The 26,147-nt window shown below is 41.0% G+C and overlaps 1 protein-coding gene across 4 annotated transcripts in view; it reads right to left on the bottom strand.

The window, feature by feature from the left end:
- The window catches only part of B3GAT2 (beta-1,3-glucuronyltransferase 2), an 88,560-nt gene extending 62,691 nt beyond the window's left edge, over window positions 1-25,869 (bottom strand). For 3 of the 4 annotated variants that reach the window (XR_013993060.1, XR_013993061.1, XR_013993062.1), the window contains exon 1: window positions 25,005-25,741. Coding sequence is in view for 1 of the 4 variants with exons in the window: in XM_081044197.1 (XP_080900323.1) it covers window positions 25,005-25,613 (609 nt within the window). In the remaining 3 variants the exon portion in view is untranslated. Of the gene's footprint in view, window positions 1-25,004 lie in introns of all 4 variants that reach the window. The other variant, XM_081044197.1, reaches the window with a different exon arrangement.
- Window positions 25,870-26,147: the final 278 nt, after the last annotated feature.

The following is a 26,147-nucleotide window of genomic DNA, read 5'->3' as shown; positions in this document are numbered from 1 at the left end:
TCGGAGAGAAAATAAAACATTCTACCAACATCTACTGGAAAACAAAAGACCTATATTAACCTATTGCAGAACCCACTCCTGTAGATGTCTAGGAAGTAAATCAATAATTGCTATGATCAACCAAGGCAACAAGACAGCTTAGAAAAAAAATAAAAAGTCTCCAGAAAATGAACTTAAAGATATGGAAATATGTGACTTAAATGATAGAGAATTCAAGATTGCAGTTCTTAAAATACTCAACGAGATGCAAGAAAACACAGACAGGCAGTTTAATGAACTAAGAAACACAATCAAAGAACAAAATGAACATTTTACCAAAAAAATTGAAATTTTAAAAGAGAATCAAATAGAGTTTCTGGAGATTAAGAACTCAATAAAATAAATGAAAAATGAAATAGACATCTTGGGTAGTGGAGTTGACCAGATGGAGGAAAGAATCAGTGACATTGAAGATAGAAATCTGGAAATGACACAGATGGACAAAGAAAGAAACTTGAGACTTAAAAGAAATGAAAGAACTCTACTACTTTCTGACTCCATCAGAGAGAGCAGAAGGAGAAGAAAGGGAGAAGGGAACAGAGAATATATTCAAACAAATAGTCGATGAGAGCTTCCCAAACCTGTGGAAAAACTGGATCCTTGAATCCAAGAAGCAAATAGAACACCTAATTACCTCAACTCTAACAGGCCTTCTCCAAGGCACATTGTATTGAAGCTGTCAAAAATTAACTACAAAGAAAGAACCCTCAAGGCAGCCAGGGAAGACGGTAACCTACAAAGGAAAGCCCATTAGAATATCATCAGATTTTTCAGCAGAAACTTTACAAGCCAGGAGGGAGTGGAACCAAATATTCAATCTATTGAAAGAGAGAAATTATGAGCCAATAATAATATATCCAGCAAAGATATCTTTTAGATCTAAAGGAGAAATACAGACCTTTCCAGACATACAGAAGGTGAGGGAATTTTCTAAAACACGACTGGTACCACAAGAAATACTGAAGGAGATTATTCGACCAGCATCAAAAGGGATAAACTGTGGCAACCAAAAAGTAAAAGGGGGGAGAATGAAGGCCTGAACTGGAATATGGGAATAAAGAAAGTAAGCATGTTGAAGAAACTGGAATACTCTAATATCAAACTTTATTTTACATAAACTTATTGGTAACCACTCGAAAAAAATATTCATAAAATATTCTGAAATACATAATAAAAGAAGAAACAGAGGGAAAAATCATAGAATACCACCACACAGAAATAATAGACAACAACAAAAGGGCAAAGAAACAATGGAGACACAGTCTTACCAGAAAACTAAAGATAGAATGATAGAAAATCCTCACATATCAATAATCACCCTAAATGTAAATGGACAGATCATACTAATAAAAAGGCACAGAGTAGCAGATAGGATCAAAAAACTAAACCCAGGGGTCAGCCCGGTTGCTCAGGCGGTTAGAGCTCCATGCTTCTAACTCCGAAGGCTGTCGGTTCGATTCCCACATGGGCAGTGGACTCTCAACCACAAGGTTGCTGGTTCAATGCCTTGAGTCCCGCAAGGGATGGTGGGCAGCGCCCCCTGCAACTAAGATTGAACACGGCACCTTGAGCTGAGCTGCCACTGAGCTCCTGGATGGCTCAGTTGGTTGGAGTGTGTCCTCTCAACCACAGGTTGCCGGTTCCAATCCCGCAAGGGATGGTGGGCTGCACCCCCTGCAACTAGCAATGGCAACTGGACTTGGAGCTGAGCTGCGCTCTCCATAACTAAGACTGAAAGGACAACAACTTAACTTGAAAAAAAGTCCTGGAAGTACACACTGTTCCCCAATAAACTCCTGCTCCCCTTTCCCAATAAAAAGAAATATCTTTTTTTAAAGAAAAAACTAAACCCAACCATATGCTGCATCCAAGAGACCCATCTCAGCTACAAGGACAAACATAGACTCCAAGTGAAAGGGTGGAAATTAACACTCCAAGAATATGGTATCGAGAGAAAATCAAGTGTAGCCATACTGATATCAGATGAAACAGACTTCAGGATAAAAAAGATAACAAGAGACAAAGATGGACATTTCATAATGGTAAAGGGGACTGACTATACAGCAAGAAGACCTAACAGTCATCAATCTTTATGCCCCCAATCAGGGAGCACCGAAATATACCAAGCAACTACTAACAGAACTAAAAGAAGAAATTGACCAAAACACAATTATACTAGGGGACCTAAATACATCATTGATAGCTATGGATAGATCATCCAAACAGAAAATAAATAAAGAAATAGCAGCCCTAAATGACACATTAGATGAAATGGACATAATTGACATATATAGAGCACTTCTTCCTAAAACATCAGACTATACATTCTTTTCGAGTGTACATGGAACATTCTCAAGGATAGACCATATATTGGGACATAAAAGCAGCCTCAGCAAATTTAAGAAGATTGAAATCATACCAAGCACATTCTCTTATCACAAGGCTTTGAAATTGGATATCAACTGCAAAAAGAAAGCAGGAAAAACCACACAAATGTGGAGATTAAATAACATACTTTTAATGAACGACCAGGTCAAAGAGAAATCAGAGGAGAGATCAAAAGATACATAGAAACAACTGAGAATGAAAATACATTCTACCAAAATTGGTGGGATGCAGCAACGCAGTTTTAACAGGGAAATTTATATCATTACAGGCCTATCTCAAGAAACAAGAAAAATCAAAAATAAATAACTTCATGCTACACCTTAAAGAACTAGAAAAAGAAGAACGAATGAAACCCAAGGTCAGCAAAAGAAAGGAAATAATAAAAATCAGAGTGTAACTAAACAAAATAGAGAACAAAAAGACAATTGAAAAAAATAATGTGACAAAGAGCTGCTTTTTTGTAAAGATTAATAAAATTGACAAACCCTTGGCTAGACTAAGATAAAAAGAGAAAAGACACGAATAAGCAAAATCAGAAAGAGGGGAGGTTATCACAGATGCCACAGAAATACAAAGGATCATGCAAGAATACTGTGAAGGACTATATGCCACCACATTCAATACCCTGGAAGAAATGGCCAGGTTCTTAGAAACATATAACCTTTCTAAGTTGAATCATGAAGAACTGGAAAATCTAAATAGACCAATCACCAGTAAGGAAATTGAATCAGTCATCCGAAACCTTCCCAAAAGCAAGTCTGGATCCAGATGGCTTCACTAGTGAATTCTACCAAACCTTCAAAGAGGATCTAATACCAATCCTGCTCAAAGTCTTCCAAAAAATTGAAGAAGAGACAGTACTCCCTAACTCATTTTATGAGGCCAACATTACCCTGATACCAAAACCTGGGAAGGACAACACAAAAAAAAGAAAACTACAGACCTATATCTCTGATGAATACAGATGCTAAAATCCTAACAAAATTCTAGCAAATCGAATACAACAATGCATTAAAAAGATTATTCATCACGACCAAGTGGGGTTCATCCCCGGGGCACAAGGATGGTTCAACATTCGCAAATCCATCAATGTGATACATCACATAAACAAAATAAAGGACAAAAATCATATGGATTCTATCAATAGATGCAGAAAAAGCATTTGATAAGATACAACATCCATTTATGATTAAAATACTCAATAAAATAGGTGTGGGAGGAAAATGCCTTAACATAATAAAGATCACATAAGACAAACGCTCAGCTAATATCATAATTAACAGTGAAAAACAGAAGCCCTTTGCTCTATGTTCAGGTACACAACAGGGCTGTCTCCTATCTCCTCTGCTTTTCAACATAGTATTGGAAGTCCTCGCCAGAGCAATCAGGCAAGACAAAGAAATAAAAGGCATCCAAATTGACAAACAAGAAGTTAAATTGTCATTCTTTGCAGATGACATGATGCTATATATAGAAAACCCTAAAGACTCCACCAGAAAGCTATTAGAAATAATAAATGAATACAGTAAAGTTGTCGGCTACAAAATCAATGTACAAAAGTCCATTGGATTCCTATATACTAACAATGAAATTTCAGAAAAGGAAATTAAAAAAAAACATTCCTTTTGCAATTGCAGCAAAAAGAATAAAATACGTAGGAATAAACTTAACCAAGCATGTGAAAGACCTATAAGCTGAAAACTATAAGACATTTCTAAAAGAAATTCAAGAAGACACAGAAATGGAAAGATATTCTGTGCTCATGGATTGGAAGAATCAACATAGTTAAAATGGTCGTATTACCCAAAGCAATATACAGATTTAATGCAAACCCCGTGAAAATGCCAAAAGCATTCTTTAAAGAAATAGAACAAAAAATCATCAGATTTGTATGGAACCACAAAAGATCCCAAATAGCCAAAGCAATCCTAAGAAAAAAGAATAAGGCTAGATGTATCACAGTCCCTGACTTTAGCTGGTACAACAGGGCAACAATAATCAAAACAGCATGGTATTGGCAGAAAAACAGACACATAGACCAATGGAATTGAGAACCCAGAAATAAACCCATAAATATGGACAGATAATTTTTGACAAAGAAGCCAAAAACATACAATGGAGAAAGGACAGCCTCTTCAATAAATGGTGCTGGCAGAATTGGAAAGTCACATGAAAAAGAATGAGACTGGACTACTATCTGTCACCATGTACTAAAATTAATTCAAAATGGATCAAGGACTTAAGCATAAGACCTGAAACAATACACTACATAGAAGAAAACATGAGTACTACACTTATGGACCTTGGGCTCAAAGAGCATTTTATGAATTTGACTCCAAAGGCAAGGGAAGTAAAAGCTAAAATAAATGAATGGGACAATATCAAACTTAAAAGCTTCTGCACAGCAAAAGAAACCATCAACAAAATAAAGAGGCAACCAACTGAATGGGAGAAGATTTTTGCAAACAGTGCCTCCGATAAAGGGCTAATATCCAAAATATACAAGGAACCCATACAACTCAATAATAAAAAAACAAACAACCCAATTGGAAAATGGGCAGAGGACCTGAAGAGACATTTCCCCAAAGAGGACATACAAATGGCAAATAGACATATGAAAAAATGCTCAACATCACTAATCATCAGAGAAATGCTAATAAAAACCATGAGATATCACCTCACCCCAGTCAGAATGGCTTTCATCAACATGACAAATAGTAACAAGTGTTGGAGAGGATGTGGAGGAAAAGGAACCCTCATACACTGTTGGTGGGAATGCAGAGTGGTGCAGCCGCTATGGAAGGCAGTGTGGTGGTTCCTCAAAAAATTACGAATAGAATTACCATACGACCCAGCAATCTCTCTTCTGGTTATCTACCCCAAAAATCTGAAAACATTATCCATAAAGACAAGTGTGCTCCAGTGTTCATTGCAGCTTTATTTAAGGAGGCTAAGACATGGAAACAACCAAAATGTCCTTCCATAGATGACTGGATAAAGAAGTTGTGGTATATATACACAATGGAATACTATTCAGCGGTAAGAAAAGATGAAATAGGACCATTTGTGACAACATGGATCGATCCTGAGATTACAATGCTAAGCAAAATAAGTCAGAGAGAAAGAGTAGAGAACCGTATGATTTCACTGATATGCGGTGCATAAGCCAAAAACAACAAAAGAACAAGACAAGCAAATGAGAAACAAAAAGTCATAGACACAGACAATGATTTAGTGGTTATCAGAGTGTAAGGGGGGAGGGGTGTGGGAGATGAGGGTAAAGGGGATCAAATATATGGTGATGGAAGGAGAACTGACTCTGGGTGGTGAACACACAATGTGATTTATAGAGGATGTAATACAGAATTGTACACCTGAAAACTATGCAACTTTACTAACAATTGCCACCCATAAATTGTAATTTAAAGAAAGAAAAAGAATGTAGGAGAAACTCTTTTTGGTATTCTTTAGATAAGACCTAAACATATGAACCCCTCCCAAAAAAATTAACAAATTGGACTTAATCAAAGTTAAATTTTCTACTCTCTATAAAACACTCTTAAGAAAAGTTATTTTTTTCTTTTTTAAGAAAGAAATGTACACTTACATAGGTACACTTACATGGGTTTCAAGTGTACAATTCTATAATACATCATCTATATGTCACATTGTGTGCTCACTACCCAAAGTCAAATCTCCTTCCATTACCATCTGACCCCTTTACACTTTTCTACTATCCCCCATCCCCTTCCCCTCTTGTAAGCACTAAACTCATCTGTCTATGAGTTTTGTTTGTCTTGTTCATTTATTGCTTTCAGTTTTATATCCCATATGAGTGAAATCATAGTTTTCTTAACAGTTTCTGACTTATTTGGCTTAGCATGATAATCTAAAGATCCATCCATGTTGTCTCAAATGGCAGTATTTCATCTTTTCTCATGGCTGAGTAGTATTCCATTGTATATACGTACCACATCTTCTTTATTCAGTCATCTATTAAGGACATTTTGGTTTTTTCCATGTCTTAGTCACCATTGATAATGTCGCAGTGAACATAGATGTACCTGGTCTTGGATCTGACCAATTTGTGTATAATCCACAAATCCAAAGTGTACAAACCCCAAAGCACAAGAGTAGTGATACTGGCAATTCTAATGTGCCAAAGAGAAGGCATAAAGTGCTTCCTTTAAGTGAAAAGGTGAAAGTGTGGTGCTACCTGTGGTTTCAGGCATCCACCTGGGGCCTTGGAACATATCCCTCTTGGATAAGGGGGGACTTCTCTACTCATCTCCCATCCTTCTCAGAGAGAATAGTGGGGGAAAGTGTTCTTTAAAACACTCAGATATTCTTACAAGATGTTGTTTTTTAATCATACAGTTTCAGCATTAGGTATAATATCTGGGGACATTAAAGAAATCATACGTGACCCTCCACCACACACACACACACGCATTCACTTTTGAGAAAGATACACAATCCTACTTCTTCACCAGGCAATAAGATGTAACCTCTCTTTTCATAGAAATATAATGTAACAAAATATTATTTGCTTTCTTACTCTACAACTCTTCCCTTGTTCCATATAAGATCCTTATACCTCTAGATTTCTTTCCCAGTATTTAATTAACATGTAATATTACTCCAAAAAAAGGATTTAAGGCAATTTACAGAGATAATAAAAGAAAGAGATCAATAAAAGAAAATTGAACAGAGGTAATTGATAATTAATAGCTTTCCTATACACCAGCAAACATCATGGAAAATAGCATTACCAAAGCAAGAGCAAACATGCAATTCTAGACAAACTTATGAGCATAGTGCAGGAACCATATGAAGAAAATCACAAACTTTACTAAGAATCGGACATTATGTGGAGGAGCCTGACTGGCAGATATTGTTGGTTGCCCACTCATCATCTATTCTCTCGTCTTCCTTACTGGCTAAGGCTCAGTTCAGTTTAGTTCAGATGGTGGCCAGCCTTCTCCACCCCCACCCCTCAACATGACTGAGGAAAATGTGACTCTCTTCCAATGCCAGAGTAAATCCTGACTTGTCAGTGATGAGTTTAAATGTTGGCAGTTCTGGTCATCAGGGAACGTGTTCTGGGATGCTTCTGGGAAACGTTCCCTCACTCCTAAGGAACTCCTGAGGTCCCTTTCCACCTTAGTACATAGCCATGTCTGGGTGTGATTGTTGGAACTGCAGCAGCCATTTCATAAGCAGGAGGAGAACAATGGAGGACAAAGCTGAGATTCTGAGGATGGCAGCACAGAGAGAGATGGAAAGATTCCAGACCCCTGATGACTTACCATTAAGATGCTAAGTCGGCCAACCCTGAAACCTGCTTTATACCTGGCCTTCCTCTGTGAATGTGGCTCTTTGATCACCACTGTTTTTACCTCTTCCTAGGCTCACAGGAAGACTCCTTGTCTCAGCATCACTTGCAGTTAGGACCGAGTTGTATGACCCATTTGTGCTGTGTCACACAGAAGTCTTAGAAGTCAGTTCCAAGTCTGGTCTTGGAACTGACCAATAGAAACAACGTGTACAATCCACCAGCCCTCTCTCCTTACAAGAGTGACCTTATAAATCAGGTGTTCCAGATAAGTGCAGTGACAAGTGCATCATGTGCAGTGACAAGATGGAAGCACTGTGATGTCTGAGTCACTAACCCCCAGCAAAATCTGAAAGACCAATCAACAAGCTTTTACTGCACTGAGCTTCTTAGATGTCAGGGCTTGTCTGCTACAGTAGCCAGTATTAATTATCCTGCTAATAAAGTGATATTTTATACACATACACACACACACACACACATTGGTTAAGCCAATTTTTATTGTTTAAGTCAGAGTTTTGTAATGTGTAGTTAAAAGCTTCCTGTTTGTTACACTTGCCATTTTATTGGACCAGAAGTTACAAAAATGTATAGGATTCTAGTTAAAAGCTTCCTGTTTGTTACACTTGCCATTTTATTGGACCAGAAGTTACAAAAATGTATAGGATTCCTCACATATGTGCCCAAAGTGAAGCTCCCTGACAACAGATCCCCAGAGCATAGGTTTTCCCGGACTGTTAGTTTGATTCAGTGTCATAAAAGCTTTAATTGCTGAACCAAGGGCATTTTACAGAGATACACCTAAGGCATCTACCAAAGATGCAACCTGAATGGGGGAGGATTGAGAGAACCAAGAACATCTTCTTGGGGTGTTCGTCTTGGGAGCTAGAGGTACTGGTCATCTTTGTGCAGGATTCATATTAACTTGGACTGAATTCACAAGAAAGAACTTTCCATTCTAGTAGAGTCTGACTAAATAGTTGCTTGGAGTAGCAGGACTGGAATTATCATTTTATTTTTCACCAATAAGTAAAACACTAGAATGTTTCGGAGATCAATACAGCAAAGTACCTCATGGCATTTTCTAATTTTCTAAATAAATAGATCATATGTGAGAATTCCAATTTGAGGAAAAAAGTTCCACAGTTAGAAGCAGTGGATTAGAGAGATACACAACAATAAAAACACATCTTTAAAACACAGTACAGTATGGAAAAATAGAAAAAAGTCTATTCCATAACGCCACTTACATATATTGAATACTACACATAAAACACTGAACATTTCACAAGGACACATAAATAAAATAATCCACAGCATGCATATTAGAAGGATAAAAAGAAAGAAACAGAAGCATGGAGGAAACTTGCATAGAATGCTGTCAATAGCAGGTTAGAACTGGGAAATATAATCAACAATACCTCTGAATCTAAAATCTAACAGAAAAAAAAAATGTTCAGGTTCTGGTGGAAAATGTACTTCAAACATACGATGAATGAATAAAAAACAACAGGGAGGAAACCTTCTAAGATTATGGAAGAAATTAAACACTCCCAGAACTATTTACAAATTTGACAGAACTTTTCCTTGAGTCGAAAGAAGAGTCTTCAACCTCAGTAAAAGGTTATTTTACAAAGTTATCATGACTAACCTTTATATTGGTCAAAAGTAAAGACATTGATGGATCTTGAAAGAAAACCTAATTAAGAGGTCCAACTCAAAACAAAATGCAGCGACTGTTTACTCAACACAAGAGTCACAGCAGGGTTTACTTTAATAAGGCTTTTTTTTTTTTTAACAGATTCTTAAGTCCTTAATTTGGGAGGAGAGTATCAGAAAAGCAAATGGATAAAGGTACCAGAACCAACTATACTCTATTTACAACACACACACTTTAAATATAAGAACAGAGATAGGAAAAAAGTGAAATGATGGGAAATAATATATAATGCAACCAGTAAACATATGAAAGCTATTGTGGTCATATTAATATAAAACTAGCTTTCAAAACAGAGATTACCAGAGATAATGAGGGACACTTCACAATGATAAAAAGGTCAATTCATTAAGAAAAACAACAAATCTAACCATTTATTCACCAAATAGCATAGCTTCAAAATACCTGAAGCAAAGAAATGGATAAATCTAAAAGAGAAAGAAGAATTTGGTCATAGTCAGAAATTTTAACAAATCCTCTTTGTATTTGATAGAGCATTCGTGCTAAATATCAGTAAGGACACAGAGAATTTAAGCAGCACTCAACTAATTGACATATATAGAACTTTATGCCCAACAACTTCAGAATAAATATTTTTTGGTAGACCTAGAACATGCGTCAGAAACCATATGCTAGAATATAAAGCAAATCTCAATAAATTTCAATTGAGTGAAACTAGATTATATTTTCAGAACACCAATAATTAAACTCAAAATCAGAATCAAAGATAATTTAAAAATCTCTAAGTATTCAGAAATTAAGCAACATACCTTGAATTATTTAGTGAAATTAAAGAAAAAAATGCAAAAATAAATCAATAAAAATTACAAAATATTTTGAAGTGAATATGAAAATACAGCATCAAAATTTGTGGGATGCAGCTAATGTAGTGCGTTGAGTGAAGTGTATAGACTATAGGAGCATATATTAGAAAAGAAGATAGAAAAATTAAAGTTCTATGTTTTCATTTCAATAAACCAAGAAAAAAGAGAAAAGTAAATAAAAATAAGGCAGGAAGGAAATAAAAGAGCAAAACAACACAAAACTTAAATGAATTAGACAGGCAATAGAGCAAAAGCAAAGTGACAAGTTGGATCTGCAAACCTGACTCTCCAGCATTCAAATCTCAGTTCCACCACTAATTATTCGTGTGGTCTCAGGCAAGTTAGTAATGCACCCTATGCCTGTGTCCACAGATGCAGATGGTATAATAACGTTATCGTACCATCTCATAGGGTTATTTTGAAGATTAACAAGTTCAAACACGTGCAGCACTTATGGTTCTGGCACATAAATAAGTGCTTTATCAGTGTCTGCTGTCATCACTGTCATCACTGTCACCATCATCACCATCAGCACAAGCTGCTCTGGGGCAGAGATTCTCCAACTCTGGCTTAGACATTGGGACCTGTCACCAGGGAAACCCTCTTGTTACCTGTTTAAGAAACAAGCACCTACTATTTTTCTAGGAAAAGCTGTACAAGAAAATTCTACAAAGCCAAGCCTGGAATAAGGGGTGCCCTTCCTTCCGTGGTTCAGGATTTAATCTCTGATGCATGTTTGAGGTCTGCCCTGGACAGAAACATGGACAAGAACTGAATCATTTAAAATCATCTCTACAAAATGTCTCACTAGGTACCATTGTTTTATGGAACACAACCCAGAAATTCCTGCATTATTTTGTGTGTGTCCTTGCAAAATGCAACACACTTTGTGTGCAGTATTTTAAGTGTACATAAACGGCGTTGTGGAATAGATTTCCCCCCATTTTTCTATGCTGTACCATACTTTAAAAATCTATTTATGTTGCTCTGTGTCTCTAAAATTTTCCTTACTCCTGGATTTTTTTATTTCTGTTAGTAGCATATGATGTTATTTTTCAGCTATGGGACAGAGAGAGAAACTAATTTATTAAAATCTAATAGGTAGCATTAAAAAACCCCAATATTAAAATAAACTTAACCAAAGAAAACAAAGTATTTGTACACTGAGAACGATAAAACATTGTTGAAATAAATTGAAGACAAATAAATGGAATAACATCCCATGTTCATAGATTAAAAGACTTAATATTATGAAGATGCCAATACTCTCCAAAGCAATCTTCAAATTTAATGCAATGCCTATCAAAATGCCAATGATATTTTTTTGTAGAAATAGAAAAATCCATCCTAAAATTCATACGGAATCTCAAAGAACCCCAAATAGCTCAAACAATCTTAAAAAAACAACAAAGTTAAAGAATCTACATTTCCTCATTTTAAAATGCACTACAAAGCAACAATAATCAAAACAGTGTGGTGCTGGCATAAAGACAGACGTACAGACCAATGACATAGAATAGGAAGCCCAGAAATAAATCCTCACATATATGGTCAAATGATTTTACATAAGGGTGCCAAGACCCTTCAATGGGGAAAGGACAGTCTTTTCAACAGTGTGCTGGGGAAAACTAGATATCCATATGTAAAAGATACTATGAAATACTATGTACAAAAACTGACTCAAAATAGATCAATATTAATTAACTAAACATAAAAGCTAAAATTATGCTACTATTAGATGAAACTATAGGGGGTAAACTTCATGACATTGAATTTGGCAACAATTTATTGGATATAACACCAAAAGCATGAAGTTCGTTAAAATGTAAAACTTTAGGGCATCAAAGGACACTATCAACAGAATAAAAAGGAAACTCAGAATGGAAGAACACATTTGCAAATCACATATGCGATGCAGGATTAATATCCAGAATGTATAAAGAACTTCTAAAACTCAACAAAAAACAAACAACCTTATTCAAAAATGGGCAAAGGACGTGAACAGACATTTCTCCAAATGGCATACAAATGGTCAATAAGGACATGAAAAGATGGTCAACATCACTAATCGTCAGAGAAATGCAAATCAAAACCACAGTGAGCTATCACTTCATATCCAGTAGGGATGGCTATTACCATAAACAAACACAAAATAAGTATTGGCTATGGATATAGAGCAACTGAAACCCTTGAGCTGTGTTGGTGAGAATGTAAAGTAGTACAGCAGCTGTGGAAAACAGAATGGTAGTTCCTCAAAATATTAAACAGAATTGCCATATGATCCAGCAATTCCACTTCTGTATACATACACATAAAAGAACTGAAAGCAGAAATTTGGACATATATTTGTATACCGATGTTCATGCTAATATTCATAGCAGCCTTATTCACAATAGCCAAAAGGTGGAAACCCAAGTATCCATTGGTGGTTGAATGGATAAACAAATTATGGACTATACATACAATGGAATAGTATTCAGCCCTAAAAAGGAATGAAATTTTGATACATACTACAATGTGAATGAACCTTGAAGACATTATGCTAAGCATTAAAATAAGACAGACACAAAAGGTCAAATGCTGTATGACTCTGCCTTATATGAAGGACCTAGAATAGTTCAGGTCATAGAGACAGAATGATTATATGTTATCAGGGGCTGGAGGGAGAAACAATTAGGGAGTTATTATTTAATGGGTACAGAGTTTCAGGTTGGGATGATGAAAAAGTTCTGGAGATGGATAGAGGCAATGGTTGCACAGCAAAAGGAATGTACTTAATGCCACTGCACTGCACACTTAAAAATGGTTGAAATAGTAAATGAAAAAAATAACAGGAATACTCAAATTTTTTTGTTTCTTCCCCACTGCCTTTCACATGTAGGGAAAAGAAACATAACCAGAAACCCAGAACAGACTTTTACAATCAACTGATTTTTCAGAGGAAACATTTGGTTGCTATAAATACCCAAATCACTGTCCATAGAAACCACAAGCATTGTCAACCCAATGTCTTAATGTTTTTGTTTTTTAAATCCTTAAACAAAGGGAAAAAGCAAGACCAGGAAAGGCAAAAATCACAAACCCTGTCTTTTCAGCATGCACAGCAGAAATCAAAGGTAACAGGTAAATAGTTAAATATAATCATGAAAGAAAAATGAAAACAAGGGCTAGGGCATGCCCCCAGCACCAGCTCTGATGGCTGTGTGTACCAGAGATTTTCTGCAAAGCAAGGCTGCAGCTCCCCGGACAGAAGAGACTTCCCAAGGAATCTCTTGCACTTCTGCCAGTGTGAACAGATATAGCTGAGGAACTTTTCAAAGGTACAAAAATACCCACAAATTGTCATTTGACCTTCGAAAATGACACTGGCATTTTAATCCTGTAATCCTGAGTTTATTTCGATGATAAACAACATGTCCACACATGGACCATAATTAAATTCTCATTCCCATCGGCCGACAGCAGCAGCTCAGGGCTCCCAAGACAGGCAGCCACGGTAGCTAGGTGGTTTGGTGACATCTTGCCTTCTGGAGCCTCTCCGCAGCTCCTGTGGCCACTGACTTCTGAGAGAAGCAGATGTCCAAAGGGAAGTTGCCCTATTTCCCCACTTTACATGGGCATCACCTCATTTCTCACAACCGTATACATTTTTATCAGGCCCTGTGAGGAAGCTAGTATCAGGGCTTTTCCTTATTTATAACATAGACATTGTAGTTTGTACCTCAGAGACATCATGAAAATTAAACTGCTCTAAATGCCTAGAGTGGGGCCTAGCACACAGTTAAAAAAAAAATTAGTTTGTTCCCCTGAGATCATGAGGGGTGAGGGCTTCTGGCTCAGCCAGGCCTGGAAGCTCAGTCTCCAATTCCTAACTGAGTGCTCCTTTGACCGAAACAGTAGTTCTCAGACCGAGGGTGCAGGTCGCTGAATGCATACAGACTCTCCATGGAACATGTGAGCACAGAAAGGCATCTGTTCTCAGGCCCTCAGCAATCCTACATGTGCTCTCCCAGAACTGGCCTCTTAGAAAGGGGGCCCCATTCTGCTTTCCCTCTGCTGCCTCCCATCACAGAAGGGCAACGTCTCATCCATCCTGAATCATGTTAAATGTACTGTCCCACCGTGGTCAAACCTCCAAGGCACCAAACGAAGGTAATTAGGAATATTACTGTCTTTATTAAGAAAGTTGATGTCTCTAATGAATGGCTAATAAATCCTTTCGGAAGACAGAAGGTTTCTAATTACTTGCTTTCAACAAAATTGAAGGAGAACTAATGTCGTCAATTGATCATTACAATAGTTTTTGCTGAGGAATCAACGTAGGATTTTTGGCTTAGAGTTTAAGAGTTCAAAAATTGAAGAACATCACTTAAGAAAAGGTTTTCCATCTTATTTACTTCTTTATGTGAGAAAGGTTAACCTAATGGGAACGTAAGTTATGCTAAACCTTATCTCTTTCTAGCAATAACTATTTATCAATGAATACTGAGTATACAACAACAAAATGCTCCATCCACTTCATTAAGAAATCAATTTCCAATATATGCAGCTTTTATGCTTAATTACCCAACTTATTACTTTGATTACTTATTAACTGTGGCTAATTGTAATGTTAACTCAACCTAAAGCCACAGGAAGTTTTGAAAAATTTAAATTCTGTCTACATTCATTTTTGTTGTTGTTACTGAAGATATACATGATAGGAAGATCAGTAAATGACCTTGAACCTCAAAATATTAGGCTAGAATAAAATTCTGAGGGAGAATAGAGATAGAAAAAAATAACAACATGAAATTTTCCAATTACTTAAAAGTTATCTATTAAATGAATGATGGTGGATATAAAACTATTATAGTATTTATAATATCCACTGGATATACTTAAGCTCATTTACAAATGTCAATATTGACAATATATTGAAAATCACATCCTTTGCAATGATTTTAAATGGTTTCTTAAATTTAGACATCAATTTGAAAATATCCCATAGGCTGTGCAATTTCACTAAATTCTTTAGGAATGAACAGAAACTGTTGAGCACCACTGCACCAGACCACGATTCCTGCCAGAGGCTGACCTGGAGTCTCTGAAGAGACGTCACAGGGTCTGTGAAGAATGAAGGGCGAGTACCCACCTATGAATGCAGATTCACAGGCAAGGGGGCAACCAGGGGACCCTGTGGGTGCACATAGCCCACTCCAACTGCTACATCTTCCCCATTTTGGCAGGAAATAAGTTTTAAAATGTTTCTGTTTATGAAAATTTAAGCAATGTTTGAAAAATGAGGAACCAGGTGAGGGTAGACTACCCAATAAGTGCCCGTCAGCTGAAGGCTGGCTCAGGGTCCCAGTAAAAGATGGAGGGGGCTGGGCACAAGGTACAGCTGTCAAATTGGATCTTTTCTGCCTCCTCCAATCGGTGCTGGATAGAGAGATTCTGTTGACCTTCCCCACCCTAGCAAATGACCTTAAACATTAAGCTAGTGCATCTAATTATGTGCTTTAAAAATCAGTTCATTTCATTCCTGTTAAGTTTCCCTCTCCTTTGTAGGATACTACCTCTTTGATTCATTCATTCATGTCAGAAATAATCTATTGTGTAACATGCCCCAGGTCCCTGCTAGGTGCTGGGACTACAACAGTTAACTAAAAATCAAGCCCAGGGCCTGCTGGAAGTTTAGTATCCTGCTCTGAGCTGCGTGCAAGCCAACGTGCTAGTTTTCACACTCATTAATTAGCCTCAGACCTCAACCCACAGGAGAACACCCTTCTACCTCCTCTGAACCTAAAATGTCCTTTAGATGCTTTTTATTCTCTCACTCTCACTTCCTTCCAGGACTCTTTGCAGACAAGCCCTATTTAACTCTTGTCCCTCCAGTCACTGTAGTAACCTAACTATGTAATTAAGATACCCAATGTATGCAGTTCCACTTGGGTACAGACTAATTGGGAAAGCCAAGCACCTCTACCTCCTCTGCTCCCACAGAGACCTCCAGAAATACAGTCCAGATTTCAGGGACAGAGTATTTGATGCATCTGAGACAGTGCAGCTATCTAGTAAACACCCCTGTTGGGCCAGTATCACACTTTGATACGCAGGAGATGGAGAAGTGGCTGCCTGCTTCTCCACCTCCTCCTCTGATCATGGAAGCCCCCTGCAATCAATGACACCTGTCAGTTCTCAAGCTATTCACACATCCTCTTTTCTCAGGTTCGTAAATATGACTCTCTCCACCTGGAGAGCTCCAGATGCTGGCTGGACCCAGATTCCTCAGGAGCAGGTGCCCTGTCTGGGCAGCAACATGGCCTGTGGCCTGGCCTACACTGATTGTTACAAAGCAACCAGGGGCCTGGGGACCCCGAGCTCGCTGTCGTCACAGGAGAATGAGGAACAGGTGGTCAAGGCGCTGTGTGACGCCCAGGAGCAATGCCAGATGGCCCCCAGGTCCAGTCAACATCTTCATTGGGAGACCTCTGCTACGGCTCCACTGCTACCTGGGGCCCGTGGGTCCCAACCCACCCCTGGACTGTGCCTGGCTGGTTTGGAGTCTCACCCTTGTCTTCCCTGGGCAGTCCTATGAGGCAAAGTGACTCTACTGTCAGCCCCTGAGGAAACAGGGCTGGAGGGGTCAGAGCTGAGAGAAGCTCCCTAGCAGTGCTGGAGAGCTCTTGACCCCTTTTCTCTGGTGGCCCAACTGTGCCCTTGCTCCCCTGCTCTCTTACACATTGAATAAACCGCTTCTGCTCCATGTGGGCCCGAGTACTCATCCCCCTTCCAAAAAAAAAAAAAGAAAAAAGAAAAACACCCAAAGAACCCCTACAAGTCCAGCAGGTGTCTGTGCTTTACCCTCGCAGGCACGTGCACGCCTCTCCACAGGCACCGATCTTAGCGTGTGTACTTACTAGTCCAGATGCTCAGCCTGTGCGAGCCGGGACGCTATGTTCACAGCGCTGTGACCTCTGCCATAATTACGTACAGTGCCTGGCACACAGTCAGTGCTCAATTAACATTTGTTACGTGGAGGAGGAGGCAACACTGATGAATAATATTCAAATACCTTCTGAATGCGGTCATGTTTAAGCTCAGGTAGGTAGAAGGAATCTCACAGAATGACCCACTATAGCTGCTAAGATACAATTCTCTTAGATAACTGAAATCCCAATTAATGAAGAATGGTCAACATTTAGCACACTCAGCTTTCATTAGAGATGTAATTTATATAATTTATGATATCATTTACAAATATCTGATGTTCAGGTTGAAGGAACAACAGTCTTAGATTCTGCATATAACATATACACTGTCTCAAGTTCTCTTCCACTGATAAAGGAGGACTGACGGATGAGGGGAGAAAACAACTGTTTAGTTATTTTGTGAAAAAGACCAAACAATCTGACTTATGGTAGAGAACATCTCCCGTCATGTGGGGTCCCACTCCCGCTCCCCACACAAGAACGCAGGACATGGTGAGGCCAAACAGGAACACCCACGGAGCCATAGATAGGGGTGTCTTACCACTATATTCTCGCTGGCCGCTGGGTCAGAGACACGGAAGCAGGAGCCACACGATCCGCAGCCTGCGGTCTGCTTCTCTGCCAACCAACCCCGTGCTAACTGCAATCCGCGCTTGCAAGCTCAGCCACAGCAGTTCTATCAGTGGCCAATGGCTAACTGATTACAGGTGATGGCAAAGTAGTCACAGCTGATGGCCATCTACTACCCGAGCACCTTTCCACGTGAGGCTGAGAGCCTGGAAACTGCTTTCTGCGACTCTATCCCCACAGCCAAAAAGGAAAACCCACGGAGCCATAGACAAGAGAGTCATACCATTATATTCTCCCTGGCGGCTGGGTTGGAGACACAGGAAGCAGGAGCCATATGATCCACAACCTGCCAACTGCTTCTCTGCCAACCAACCAAGCCCCCAACATAGCCACGGCAGTTACATCAGTGGCTAATGGCTAACTGGTAACAGCTGATGGCCACCTACCATGTTTCCCCTAAAATAAGCCCTAGCCGGACCATCAGCTCTAATGCATCTTTTGGAGCAAAAATTAATATAAGACTTGGTCTTTTTTACTATAAGACCCAGTCTTATACAATAAGATATAAGACCGGGTTTTATATTAATTTTTGCTCCAAAAGACTCATTAGAGCTGATGGTCCGGCTAGGGCTTATTTTCGGGGAAACACGGTAATAACTGAGCCAGCACCTTTCTACATGAGGCCGAGAGCTTGGAAACTACTCTCTGGGACTCTGTCCCCACATCCCAGCACAGCCCTCTCCAAGCTTTTCCTAGCATGCAAAAAGACTCAACCAATGATTTATTCATTTTGTTTTTTAAATCCAGAGAAATGCCTAATCCCAGAAGAAATCAGAGAAGAAAATGAACAACCCTTCTACCAACACGTGAGTAGTTCCATGAGTCCCGCAGTCCAGGCCCTCGGTGGCCAGTGTAACCTACACAAAGGGGAGGAGAGGCTCAGAGGTCCCTAGGGTGCACGTCTGTGTTCCAGGGAGGGGACTGCCTCAGCCTCTGGTAAGGGGGCAACCAGCAGGTGTCTGTCATCCACATTTGCTTCAGCTCACATCGGTCCAGGTGCTCAGCTCCTCTTCTCTGTCCCCATGGTAACCTTGAAACAATTCAGTATGGTCCCCCATTTCCACCCCACCCTAAAAGGTATCTTCCCTTCCGTTTTGTCTACCCTGACGAGCTATCCAGTAGGTACAGTTAACTGTTGCACACAATGGAGGGAAAAAATAATTTTAGTGTTTTATCTTGTAGAAATGACCGATTCTTACTTGTTCACAAGAATATATAATTCAAAAATATATAAGACTACAGTTTATGTACTAAGTTGTCAGTTTTCACCTGTCTTGAAAGAATACTGTAAAAATTAAAGGGCTTATAAGTGAGATGGTCAGGGAGGAGGTAATATTTTCATAAGAACAAATGATATCAGGAAAAAAAAAGGTCATTAAGAAAAAATCAGAAGTTGATATAGTCAAGAACAGACCTGAGTTCAGCTATGACCGAAGCTGGTAGCACTGTCAGAAGACTCCTGCTGATCAAATGCTTTCCTTAGCACAGTGACGTGCCTGCATCTGACCGTACGTGTTAGCTGAGATGAGCTGTGGGCTGTACAACCAGGGCACTCAGGTTCAAGATCCTGTCTCTGAACAGCTGCATGACCTTTTCAAGTTACTTCCCAGCACTTCTGCTCAAGTATAAAAAGGGATGCGGATTATACCGACTATATTAGATTCAGGCTGCACCTTTAAAAATCCCTGTATTCACCAAAAACTGTGTTCGTGACAGTAAATATCAGCATTATCATGGGGGCAGGGGGAATGGGTACAGTACTAGTACCTAGCTCAGGGGCTGCTGGAAGGATCAAATAAGTTAATACATGTAAAACCCTAAGGGTGGTTCCTCCGCAATAGCAAATGCTCAACTGATGTCAGCTGTATTTTGCTCGTATCCATGGTAAAGGATATTTTTAACATTTACTGAAGGTTGTACACAAAAATTACCAGGTATGATGAACAATGGATTATATTAGTTTTTTTATGTGAATTGTAAATCTATTTTAAACCTTCCTACCTCTCTATCTATGGACTGGTATAACAAAAATTATTTGTGTTTTGGGGAGTGAATTTGAGAACCATGCAAAACTTAAATTTCATACTTCAATAGCACTGCAAATCGAATATACAACAATGTGTTATCTTAACTTAGACAGACTGAGCAAATATTCCATCAGAGTCCAAAAGGTTTGAATAGACATATCTGAACATTATTGAATTCTGTACCAAAAAAGCATTACTTCAATACCACCTGGAATTGTTAATAAATAAGACTGTTCATTTTGGTTCTTCTATTTTGCTTTTGTAGCATGCCTTAAAAGCAATTACTATTCCATTACTGTTCACACAAAAGAACTACTACCCGCTGGTAATTTAGAGGCAAGAGGAGTAGATAGAAGAAAATGGAGTCACCTACTATAGATTCCAAGATCTTCCATGAAGCAGACAACAGCCTACATGTTTAAAATACACACATTCATTGCACCAAACAATAATCTGGACATGTCTTCATGTCTATTCATGAGAAAGAATAGTCAGTGAAAAGTAGGTTGTGAAAAATGATGGGAAAAGACAACAGGAAGAGGCAGAAGGGAGAATGTCTTTTAAACCCAAATTGTTATTTCTGGTCCATTAAAATATCAAAATCCAAATGAAAACCGCTGGTCTCCAAAGAAAACTCCGTCAAAAACTAGCCATAACTCACGTACTATACCCTAAGGAGGGTCAAGAAAAATCTATAGATTTAATACTGATAGTCTAAGAAAATTGGCTATAGTTTTATGAACATCTTTGTGGGGACAGAGTCCCAGAGAGCAGTTTCCAGGCTCTCGGCCTCACGTGGAAAGGTGCTGGCTAGGGTAGTAGATGGCCATCAGCTGTGACTAGTTGGCCATCACCTGTTACCAGTGAGCCATTAGCCACTGATAGAACTGCTATAGCTGAGCTAGCAAGCGCGGATTGCAGTTAGCACGGGGTTGGTTGGTTGGCAGAGAAGCAGGTGGCAGGTTGCCCATTGTATTGATCCTACTTCATGTGTCTCCGAATCAGCTGCTAGCTAGAATATAGTGGTATGACACCCCTACCTGTGGTTCCGTGGGTGTTCCTTTTCGGCCTCACCATGTCCTGTGTTCTTGTGCAGGGAGCGGGACTAGAGACCCCGCATGACACCCTGCATGACAATCTTTTTACAAAATTCTCACATTTTATCAGATCTATGGCACAACTATTAATATGCTTCCCGACAGGGAGAAACAAAACACAAGGGACACGTTTTAGGTAAAACAATCTTTTTATGGTACACCTAAGAGAATCTTCTGGGTTTCTTCACTTTGAAAAAAATCATTACCTTCACTAAGTAATCGTATCAAGGGTAAGAGGTAAACCTTTTGTCTCCTTTCAGGAATCCCATACAGAATTTACTATTAGGGGGAGTAGTTAACATCGTGAATTTGAATATCCTTCAGATTATAGCTCCAATAAACCACGTGTAAAGGGAGGAGCTTATAAATGCTTCAGCAAAGAAGCAAGATGGAGTTAAACCTCAACCCCTTTCCTCCTGCCTAGTGAGCAAATCACTTAATAGCACCCAACAAAAAAATCAAACAAAGGGCCTCCTGAGTTCACTGCCTGTCATAAACATCTTCAAGGTACAGTCTCATGAACTGAGTCCTTTCAGGATCTTAAGTGTCTCAGAGTCGGCCTGTCTTCCAGTCTTACCACCTTAATGTTAAATTTTTAAAAGTTTTTGTTCTTGCTTGGAAAGTGCTTTTTTTTTAACCTTTCAGTTTAATTGATTTGCAAAGGTGAAAGCAGCTTCACCTGAAAAGCATCAGCTTTAAATTCAGGAAAGCTTGGAAGGTTTTCTAGTGAAGAACAGAAATCTGATCATAGCATTATTGAAAATATGACTGGATAAAGAGTCAGGTTTATCTGTGGTTGTTGCTTTTATTAAAGCAGTTTAAATTCTTTGCAAATAAGCTGTTCCAGAGAGCTAGATCGATAGGGAGCACAGGCAGGGAGGGATTAGCTGTTATCCGGAGAGCCAAACCTCATCAATGCCACACGAAGAGCAGCAGTTGATGACCTACGGGAAGCCTGAGACCCCCGACCACCTCCTTCACCAATGGCCAGCCCCAGTTTCTATAGCTACAACTTCACTGAACTTCACTGGCAAATGGATTTGCCTGTTAGGCAGGATTGTTCAGTTCAAATATTTCTTTCCTGGCTGCACAGCTCAGTTGAAGAGGGAGGCTGAAAATTAGCTATATGGGAGAAGCAAGTAGTCTGCCAGTTACCACGGAGGAATAATTGAACATGGATTGACTGTTGCACCTTTAATTTAATTTGGAGACCTTTCATCTTTTACTTTCCTTCATTTGCAGCCAATGCTTAGTGAGCTAATTTGTACCTGGTTCATTTTCCTCCTTTTATCTTATCTACGTTAACATCAACCATGGAAATTAGAAGCACTATGAATAAAAGATGAAGCCTGACTTGGGACCTTCTTTCCTTAAGTACCGTGAATTACTTGAAAACTAATCTGTGTGTGTGTGCATATAAAGGGCTGAGATACGCGCCTCTGCCCCACAGCTTCCCTGATCAGCACCTTCCTTTCCCCCACGGAGCTTCAGAGTTTAGATGTTTTATCTGGTCCCACCTTTTCTCCGATAGAGCAATGTCGAGACTATAATCCACATGGAATCATTAATCCTAGAACAGGTGTAAAGTAGGCCATCCCATTAATGCATAAAAGTAAAGATGCATAAATTCCAGTAATTTGATTTTTTAGGGAGTTCGATACTGTTTGCCAGGAAAACTGAGTGTATCAACATATATGCGTGGTGAACAGATGCCTACTCTGCCCAAAAACACTGGAAGGGAGGAGGGATGGTAGTAGAGAAAGGGACTACTCATAAAATGACTGCCTGGGAGGAACTTCTAGAAGCGATAGAATTTAAATTCTAAGTGGATCATGCATATTGTGCTTTAAAAAAATTCCTTCTGTTGTGTATTTTGTATACTTGGGACCTGTACATAAAAAGTGTTGCACATGCTCTTAAGTTCATTTGATTATTTCACTACTTCCAACTACACAATTTTAATGTCTTGAAAGTTTTGCAAGCTTTTTTGTTTATAGTTTCCACTGGGCAATGCTATTTTTTTCTCTTCATCCTCTCCTTTCTCTTATATTCCCTCCCTCTATTCCCCTCTCCTCCTGTGGACCAGTGAAAAAACCTACTGGATTCTTCTTTTGCTGCTTACTATCTACCACCACCAAGCCTTCCTTTCAGTTTGGTTAGCATTAAAGAAAGTCTGTTCTAAATCATTTCACTGCCTGCAGTGCCCACTCTTCCACTCATCTAACACGTCACACCACAGGGCTAGAAGCTGGAAATAAACAAAATCACCGCTCCCTTCGCAGCCCATCCTCCTAAAAGGTTAATTAATAATGATGTGCATTAGTCTACATTCACAAGACTCCACATTTTCACAGATAAGGCAATTTCCAAGTTGTAGGCGGAAAAATACTTTGGATGAACTGAAGTGTAAACATCTTCGCTTCAGAATACAAACCATGTCTTTTTAGGGAGAGACTATGCGAGCAGAATCAAAATAAAAGCCCAACTTAAAAAAAAATCAGATGATATCTCATCTTGACTATAATAAAGACTATACCGCACAATGTCAAGCTTATTTATTTCTTCTGAAGAAACATACAGAAAGCTGTAACATCGGGCTTGAAATGATGGAAAAGAAAAGATGGAGAGCAATTACTAGCCCTTTTATTCACGAAGAAGGAGAGGATGAATAGAAATGAAGGTGACAATTGCCCTTAAGAAATGGATTTTTTAAAAAGCCACATAGGCAGCAAAATTGAACTGGAAGGGTACAGACTAGCTTCCTCCTCAGATTAAGAAAGCCAAACCAGTATTAGGATGAAAGTGTGGGGCTTATGTGATTAGTAGACAAACTGATTGCCCACTTCACTTTGGGGGCAGGAGGGACTTTGGCGTCTCAGGGTTAGGATGTCAAGGAATTTGGAGAAGAGGAAGGCTACAATCCCACCGGGATGTCAAAGAATCCGAGATTTTTTTCAGCTATATTTGTGTATAAGGAAGAAGAAAACTGACAAAACCCTTGTAACTCAGTCTCATTTGCAGAAAACACACACACACACACACACACACATACACACACACACACACACACACTGCAAAATACCAGCCTCAAGAAACAACACTTGTTCTAAGCCCGGTTGGCCTGGTTCACATGTGGCCTTCCAGGGGAAAAGAGGGCCATCTCAGCAGCAGCGGGCCAGTCTGCACTCAGGACCTCACAGGAGCACAGGATGAGAGTGGCCTGGCTAACTCACCTAAGAGAGGTCTTAGAGAAAGGTCGAGAAAAGGAACGGGGCAGTGCAGCTGATATCTCGGGGTGACAAACGACATAACCACCGGGCAGAATAGTCTCAAATCATGTGCCAGAGGGTTTCCTTGAGAAAGAGGCAGTCTGCAGAGTTGGAAAGGGCCTTTTGCGGGGTGCAGGAAGAGACAAAGGGAGGACTCCCCAGAAGGCACTATTTTCACTAATAATCATTTCTGTGCCAGTGGACTACGCCAGAGAAATTTGTCTCTGGGCTGGTTTTTAATCACTACTCCACCTTCCTCCGCATAGGGTTCTCGACTCCAAATCACACCTGTGTGCACTGTACACCAAGCCGCCCCCCGCCGTGCAGGGTCCCTCCCAGATCGCCTCCTCTGGAAGCTCGCTTCCCCATATGGGCTCCGTCCTCAGGCCAGCCAGAGCCTGTTCTTGGAAATCAATCCCACGCCCCACACCTCTGCTACTCCCTTGGCCCAAACTCCGGGCCAGGTGGACAGCAAAGCTCCTGACCAGACTCTCCCTTACATCACAACGGTCCTCACCCCCTCTCCACTCCCATGGCCAGAGAAACACACCAGGACCAGCTGAGGCTGCAGGCGAGGAGCGCTCCCCCTGGAGTCCCGAAAGGGCGCCGAGAAAAGTGAGAACTTTAATAAAGTGCCGCCGCAGCCCGGCCCGCCCGAGGGCCCCTCCCGCCCTGGCCCCCAGGTGGGGCGGGCAGGCAGCTACCTCCTGGAAGAGCTCCAGACTGTAGGTGTTGTCGTCGTCCGCGAAGAAGAGCACGCCAGGCTGCGATCGCTGATGCTGGTGCCTCTGGCGCAGCCAGGCGAGGCCGGCGTTGCGCTGCTCCGTGGCGCGCGGCAGCCCCGGCCTCTTGTAGCGCCGCGGCGTGGGCACGTGCAGGTGCGTGCTGGGCAGGCCGGCCCGAGCCAGGAAGCGGCTCACCAGCTCGCTGCGCGCCGCCGCGTCCTCCACCAGGATCCAGTGCAGCTGCGCCACCTGGCGGAAGGTGTTGGCCAGGCGGGTCAGCTCGGCTTTCTGCACCGGGCGACTGTAGGTAGGTGTGATGGCATAGATGGTGGGCAGAGGCGGCTCCGGCTGCGGCTGTGGCTGCGGCCGCGACTCGTTGCGCTTCTTCAATCCGCGCCCGGGGCCGCTGTCGGGGCCACCCCTGCGGAGCGGGTGTCGGGTGCCACTGCGGCCCACCGCATAGGGAGAGAAGTAGGGGCGCGGGGTGAGAGGGGGCGCCGGCCTGCGCGTGTCCACGTCGAGCATGATGATGACGATTAGGATCCAGGGCAAAAGGATGAAGAAGCGGCTGAACAGCACGGACTTCATTGCGCGCTCTTCCCCGGCTCCTCGGATGCCCCGAAGTGGGGCCAGTCGGGGGACCCCAGGGCGCAGTTCGGACGGCGGCAGCTCCCGCACTCAGGAAGCCGCGGCCGGCGCGCTCCTCATAGGGTCTGGGGGCGCTGCGGCGACCTGGAGCCGCGGGGCTCAGCGCCGGGCCGTAGGCGATCCGCACTGGTGCCACGAGCTGAGGCTCCGGGGAGTGCAGGCGGGTGGGCAGGCGCTGCTCCCCACTCGGGGTGAGTCGGCGGGAAGCGGGACTGGGGCCAGCCGCGCTCTGCTGGCCCCGGAGTTGTGCGGAGCGCCGGGAAGGCAGTGATCCCTACCGCGCTCTTTCTAAAGAGTAGGAGCTGGGAGTCGGATGGACCCCTAGGCGCCTCGCCGTTCCTGTCCCGGGGCGCTGCGAGCAAAGAGGCTCCAACCGACGACCCCCCAGTGCGCTCCCTGGGGCAGGCGCTGAGGGCCCCCTTCGTCACATCCCAGCCGGGGGATGTGGCGAGAACCGGGAGGGCACGCCGGGGA

The sequence above is a fragment of the Rhinolophus hipposideros genome (assembly GCF_964194185.1).
Source record: "Rhinolophus hipposideros genome assembly, chromosome: 3".
Classification (NCBI taxonomy): domain Eukaryota; kingdom Metazoa; phylum Chordata; class Mammalia; order Chiroptera; family Rhinolophidae; genus Rhinolophus; species Rhinolophus hipposideros.
This window is presented reverse-complemented; position numbering and strand designations above follow the sequence as displayed.